This window comes from Macrobrachium nipponense, chromosome 5 (assembly GCF_015104395.2).
Source record: "Macrobrachium nipponense isolate FS-2020 chromosome 5, ASM1510439v2, whole genome shotgun sequence".
NCBI classification, from domain to species: domain Eukaryota; kingdom Metazoa; phylum Arthropoda; class Malacostraca; order Decapoda; family Palaemonidae; genus Macrobrachium; species Macrobrachium nipponense.
Genome location: NC_061107.1, coordinates 8,451,253 through 8,458,357, shown reverse-complemented (window position 1 = coordinate 8,458,357; position 7,105 = coordinate 8,451,253). Strand labels below are relative to the sequence as shown.

The following is a 7,105-nucleotide window of genomic DNA, read 5'->3' as shown; positions in this document are numbered from 1 at the left end:
TACAAAATGTTTTTAAACAAATGAGCACACATCAAAAGAATAATGAGTAACAACACAGATAAAGCCTGAAAAAGTGTTTTGCCAATGCTAAGTACTCTCTCCAAGAAAGGCAAATAAGGCTAGTAGTGCCAGATTCGACTTGAAGGTAACAAAGATGACTTCTACATAAAGAGTAAATATAATACTACATTATCTTCATTTCTAGGGAAAAGGCCTATGATTACTTATAGGAACACATATCAAGCTTACCTATAATTACCACTGGTACCTTCATCTGTGTGCAACATTTATTCCAAAATAAACATTTACATTTCAACAGAACTATCATCCATTACCACACTATTTAAACTTCACTGAAGCCAATGCTCATGTTTTTTAAGATGAAGGGGTATTTTGTCACATGTTTACTTACAGATACAGTTCCCCAAATAAGCCATCTAATCAAGCGAGAATTGTGGCTTCTATAGGTGATAATGATGCGTCCAGATGCTATACCAAACTGAACCTGTAATTTGAAGGTAAGAGTAAGTTTGCTGAAAAAATGACAATTTGTCCAAATTGCATTTTTCCTAACTATACAAACCTGAGGTCCTTTTACAATAGGAAGGTACTAGCGGCAGCTGGATAGGTCGTAAGCTTTCGAACAAGGGGTTCGGTAGTTAACTGCTTGTCCGACAGGCGCGCGCGCGCGACTGGTAGGTAAACAAATCACTTTTGCTTTTGGCCCAAGCAAAAACTGCAGAGTGAGGGGTGGCATGAGGTGGGGCTATGTGTAAAAGGACCTCAGGTTGTATAGTTAGGAAAAATGCAATTTTGGACAAATTGTCATTTGTTCCGACACGGCATACAAACCTTCGGTCCTTTTACAATAGGAAGACTCACTTCTTGGTGGGTGGAATCTGAGTCTTTTGTGAACAGACTGGTGTTCGCCCAACCTTGGAAGCCTCCCTGGTCGTAAGAGCGAGGGAGGGATCCAAGCCTCTGTCTCCGATTGATCGGGGTGTGCACCGCAGGATCAATGGTCAGACCTCTGGACCAAGTACTAAGAGAGAGGCAAGCGTATCTCTTCGTACCAGCAAACAAGAACAAGTTCCTATTTGCAAGAGGCAACAACGTTATGGTTTGTCTCTTGTTGGCATCCACTTCCCCCCCCTTGTAGGAGAAGTGGTGATATTCGCTCCCATCCCTAGTGAAAGGGATAGGATGGGGCTCTGTCGAGTAGCTCACCGCATCTCGTCCTTATCCAGCAAGGTGATGACCGTATCCCTCTACACGGTAGAGGGGTAGAAAAAGATAGGAAGAGAAGCCAGTCACTCTCTCATTCACTTATCTATTCTTACAGTCACACCAGGACTCGATGCTGTTCAGCCTGCTAGGGTCTGGGTTAGCTAGACAACGTGTTGAGCAGCCACCACGGGTCCTAAGGAAAACGATCCAAGGACCTGTGGGCAATATCCAAAAGGTAGAAGGAGGTGCCAGTGGTCTGGTTGTACCAGACCCCTGCCTTCAGTACCTGCGCCACGGAGAAGTTCTTGTGTAACTCGAGGGAGTGTACTTCTAGGTCATCTTGGTGCTGACGAAGAGTCTTCAACACTCCGCCTGGGATGTCGAGTTTCTTCAGAAAGCGCGGTCGCGCTTTCACAGGACAAAGCAGCATCTCCTTCGCATCGAAGGCGGTGAAGTCCATTAGGGAGGGGATTGTGAACGACTCGAACCAATCGTCAGGGACCGAAGGGTTCTGAGTCTTCGCTACGAAGTTCGGTATGAAATCGAGCGTCACGGATCCCCATCCCCTGGATGCTTGACTTCGCAGGCAAAGTCATGCACATACCTCAGAGGAAAAGAAGGGAATTGTCGTATGAGCTATCCCTCTTCTCGACTTCGGTGATGTCCTGTACCCATACTGGTCTATCCGTCTGCAGCGAAGTTGTTGTTCTCGGTAGTGGATAGGACACCGACACTCAATGGTGGGTGTCGATGGTATGGGTACTGTGACAAGCCGTTAGGACGAAGAAAAGATTGTTATGGAACAACCGAACTAAGTCCACAGCGAAGTTCGTAACAGACTTGGGCGCTCTGACAGCTGCCTGCTGACTGCGTTCGGTAGGAGGCAAGTTGTCCAAGCACCCGAGCAAGTCACGTGACCTTCGCCTTAACAGGGTTATGCCAAGAGACTAAACAAATAATTTGTTCGTCACCGATGCCAGAAGGCAAGGTGATGACTCTCTTAAGGCATGTGCCCAACAGGCGAAAGTCAATTGCCTTCTAGAGACCGAGGTCCTTGATGGCAAGATATCTCATAGTATAGTTGATTCTCGGGTAAGGAGAAACAACACTATGTGACGTTGAAGACGAAGGTGTACAGAAAATGCAACCTACGTCTTCCCAGCTGAACCGAGAGAAGGATTCTCAAGATTCTGAACCTGTACTACAAAGACTGAGAACGCTAACCGCTATTGATTGCTGTCCGGTGAGGATCGTAGTTGCAATAAAAGCGGAGCGCTTCCAGTAATGAAGACAGGGAACTACTGCTCCGAAGAACTGCTTCTCATGGGCTGAACATTTGGAGGTAGAGCTGTCAGGTCGGAGAGTAGGCGATGTCTTCTGACATATCTGTTAATTCGGGGCGAGCAATGAAATTGCACACCTACGAATACGAGATATTTTGAAGACAAACTCAGATGTCTGCAAAAATCATTCGCATTATCGCAGTGCGATGCAGCGGTTGACTAGTACAGACTTCTGTTACCGTGCGGTAAACAGAAAGATGAAAGAGTCCAAGAGATATCTCTGTAGAAAATTCTCGCAATGTCGAAGGCGATGAAATCGAGCGTCACAGCAGTAGATGGTCCTTCATTATTGCGAGAATCCCCGTTAATCAGAGACCTAAGTCCATGATTGTTGGGCAGAGATACGGTTCGGTAGTCAATCCAACCAGGGGAGAGAGAGACGTATCCGACCGTGCATCTCCGAGACCTAGCTGATACTGAGCCGCTATCAGGCAGTTCAATACGCAGTAGCTCTCGGTGACTCGTCATCCTGAGTTGCCAGGTAATCCATTATTCCACGAAGGAATGCGTTCGGCTAGAACCATCGAGCATAAAGAATACGCTCGAGCAATTATATTTAACCGAAACGAATTTCGGTAAATACAAAAGCTGATTTGGTGTTGTCATGACAATACCAAGTATCTAAATCGAAACTGATAACTGCTGGGAGGTTGCAGGCAACCCCGAGTTGCAGTTCAATTAAGATACAATTCGTCTCGGTCACAAACCGTAGAGTTAACTACGGTATGCGCCTACCCCACGGACAATTCAACTGTTAAAGAATCATTGTCGCGAGGGTAATATACGTATATATTTGTAGGTTCTGTACCACGACCTCCATCCTAATCTTTCCCCTCGAGAAAAAGAATAAGGATTGGAGATCGACCGCCTTCGTTCTCTAGTCAAGAGAGTGAAGGAGAAGTCTTTCCCAAAGGAAGCTTCAATGGTGAACAGAATACCGAAGACGATAGTTCAAGCCAAACTGGAAGTTCCCGTCCGTTTTTCTCTATTCCAGGTAAGCGCCTACTGTGAGATACTCTTCTTTCAGCAGCGGTCTTCTTCCAAATGCTAGAAATTACAGGAATTCGAGCATAAGCGAGGTTCCCGATTATCGTGTAACAATTATCGGGGATTCTCGCTCACTTTGGACCGTGGTCTCGCCTAAGTGTTTGGAGATCATAAAAAACTCGAACACTCTGAGTGCGCTAGAAATTCCGTAGAATTCTAAGCACTCTGCGAAACCCCCCCCGAATTCGTCAGACGATATCGGCTGGTGGTCCTCTCGATTCCCGTAGAAATCGAGAAAGGGGCAGGATCCCTCCTCAATGACCGGGGCTTACGTCAGGTAGGACCCGAAGGTCCCCCCGGTAGCGCAGCCCCTAACGTGGGATCTTACAGAGAAATCTCTGTAGGATCCCTCCCCTTTCCCTCGTAGCCGTAAGGAGAGAGGGAATGGGGGAGGAATTGGATACTGGCTCGCCTTCCCAGCGGATCTAGCAGTTGGAGAAGAAAAGGAGCAGCCATCGCCTTACGGCGATGGCCTCTCAGAGCCTGGGAAAACGTATCGTCAGGAGAAAACGTTTTCCCGAGGAGGGTTACGAACTCATACTGTAGGTACGTGTCTGCCGCCACTGTGAACGTCGTCTGGGTGGGGCTGATCGACACCTGACAGGAGAGAGCCGATACCGCTCCGACTCATTCCAGTCCTCGTCGAGGTCGAAACCTCAGGAGGACCGAAGGGGTATTTAAATACGGTGTCCGAAGACACGTAGAAACGCCTCTGTCGCAGTAGAGGAGGTGAAGTGGCTTGTTCGACCGTCCAGAACTGAGAGAGCCTTCTTGTCCGGAGACGAGAGACTACCTGGTTCAACACAGTCGGCAAGCTCCGATCGCGGCAGACCCACCGTCGATTTGGGTTCCCTCTCGGGCCCCAAAACGACTCGAGCCGAGACGTGGCTCTGCTGGTGGGAGCGGCGATCCTTCCCCGAGGTCATTGTGCTGACGAATCAGCGCCGTAACCTCGGCAAAGTTCCTCTGGATCTCGGAAGTCACAGCATCTTGCAGAGTGGGACCGTTAAGCCCTTCGAACAAGAGCATATTCCGAGAACCTTCCTCCCAAGAAGGGGGAACAGCGACAGCCCTCTCGGTCTTCCCCATCCACTGCTCATACGTCCTGGCCGGCTCCAACCGAAAACCGTGCCTGGCACGTAGGGCGTTGTGGTGGGATCATGAGGGGCGCACCCCTCACGATCACTCCACCCCAATACCTCGCTCCTCCCGGTGTAACCCGAGGAGGTTGAAGGTACGGGAGAGGCAGACCTGACGCTCCCTCGTTGCTCGCTGGCAGAACCAGCAGGCTTGGAGGGCTGCAGGCGATCGTCAACCCGCGGTGGCGATCGAGCTGCAGACCTAGTCGAGCCGTCTCGCTGTGGAGAACGGCTGGACCGAGAACACGGCGCCCCAGGTCTCGTGTGTCAGAGGACTGGTGCTGGTCGCCGTACCCGATCGCTCTCTGTGAGAGCGACGGTCAGGCGACCGGCGAGCTCCACTGTCACGGTGAGATCGGTGCGTATCCTCACGGTGCGTCAGTTCGCTGGTACCAGCCGTGGCTGGTGCCGGCGAACGGGAGGACCTCTTCCCAGCCTCAGCCCGTGGTCGGTCGTGGACCGTCACGTCCCCGGTAGCCAGCTGTTCACCGCGAGAGTGAGAGCTGGTCTGGTGAGAGTCGCATGAGCGGCTGTCACCAGTCTTCCGCCCCGTGCCGTGAACCTGACGCTGAGCGGACTCAGAGGTCTGGTTCCTGGCTGCACGGTCGCTGGTAGGCGACCGTACACTCGGTACTTCCCGCGAACGAGAGGCCGAGACGGACCCTGATGCAGTGGCAGAACCACTGACACCAGGCGAGGAAGTACCGGTGTTAGCCGGTACCCCTCTGGTCCCCCGCCCGTAGTCTTCTTCCTTGCGGAAGAAGAACTGGGCCCCGCTCCCGAAGGAGCAGGAGGACCAGCGGAAGGAACCCTCCCGTCCCCACCGAGGTGAGACGGGTCCCGAGAAGCTCCCGAGGAAGCTTCTTAGGAGGGAGGAGGCGACCTTCTTCTTCCTCGGCTGTAAAGCCTTAGAAGTCGAAGGGGAAGATCGGCGGCGGCCGACGACGATGAAGAAGATGAAGACGACGACCACACACCTTCCTCCTCTTCTTCGTCAGCTCAGGACAGACGTAAGATCTGCTATCCAGGGCGGAGCCGGGGCTGCTGTAGCCGAAGCCACAGGGCCCGGACGCACCTGTACAGACAGACCAAAGTCTGGGGTAGTACCACCACGAACAGGGACGACATCAGCAGGTATGGGTCATCACGGAACAGCAGGCACGGCCGGCACAGCATCGGTAGGGACAGCCAGCCTCAGCAACGGCAGGAACAGCCAGGCGCAGCAACGGCAGGGACAGCCAGCGCAGCAACTGCATGACAGTCAGCCCAAATCGGCAGGTACGGCAGGCAGCACCGGAAACACAGGAAGTGGAGCAGCAGCCAGCAACATCCTGGTACCAGCGGCAGGTCCAGGGGCGAGTTCTAGGGCAGCGGAAGTGTGGTCGCTGCAGCGCGGCAACCACGAGCGGCGGCGGCACGCCCCCCTCTCGGTACGGCGAACGGCATTTCACAGCGGCTGTAGGCAAGACTGTTACCACGTGAGGCGAGTATACCAGGTGAGGAGGGACGTCGTCACCTGGTTGCGTGGTCACCACTGCATGGGTGACCGCAGTAGGCCCAGACATAGAACCGCAGCCCCTGGACACCAGCACGCCCTGCAAATGGAAGGACGCCCACACCTCACCAAGGTCCACGCTCGTGGCAGTAGCACCTGCGGAAATAATAGTAGTATCGATTAATGGGGGAAATCCCCTCGTGCGGGGTTTGGTTTGATCCCTCCCGAACGAGTGGAAGACCCCTAATACAATTGTACATCGGGCACCGAGCGCCCTCCCCCGCGCTCGACGGATCGGGCGAGGAGAAGAACGCCGATAACCTCCCCCCCCCAAGGGGAAGAGCCATCTGTGGGAACTGAGCGGGGGGGGGGTCTCGTTCCCCACCCCCGCACAGTACCCATATACCCAACAACAATATAAGAGCCCTAGAGCAATCGTGCCATCGGCACGAATACAAGGCATAAGGATCAATTCCCTGACTGAGCGGAACTTGAACCAAATAAAATTGATGCAATCAATAATAAGGAACAAAATGAAAATGCATCTTGCAAAACGATTCACTTCACAATGAATAAGAACTCGGATCGAGCGCATTTGCGCCCTCGGTACCGAGCGCAAGGGTGAAAGGTTTTATTCCTTACCTTTATGGATCAAGGTTTCTGGAAACCTTGATCCATAATGAATTGATGCAATCAACAAATATATAAAATGAAAAGACTACTGCGCTTGCGATTCACTTCATACAAATAAAAAGGGGAAGGATCAATTCCCGTGAATAGCGGAACATTGATCCCAGTCAACAATGCAATCTCAATAAAAAAATGAAAATGAAAAAGAACTGCACTTGCGATTT

At 51.7% G+C, this 7,105-nt stretch overlaps 1 protein-coding gene across 1 annotated transcript in view; it reads right to left on the bottom strand.

Moving 5' to 3' along the window:
- The window catches only part of LOC135215180 (heparan-alpha-glucosaminide N-acetyltransferase-like), a 123,708-nt gene that overhangs the window by 5,370 nt on the left and 111,233 nt on the right, over positions 1 to 7,105 (bottom strand). Inside the window, exon 14 of the mRNA XM_064249655.1 lies at positions 413 to 505. Within this exon, the coding sequence (XP_064105725.1) occupies positions 413 to 505 (93 nt within the window). The remainder of the gene's footprint in view (positions 1 to 412; positions 506 to 7,105) is intronic.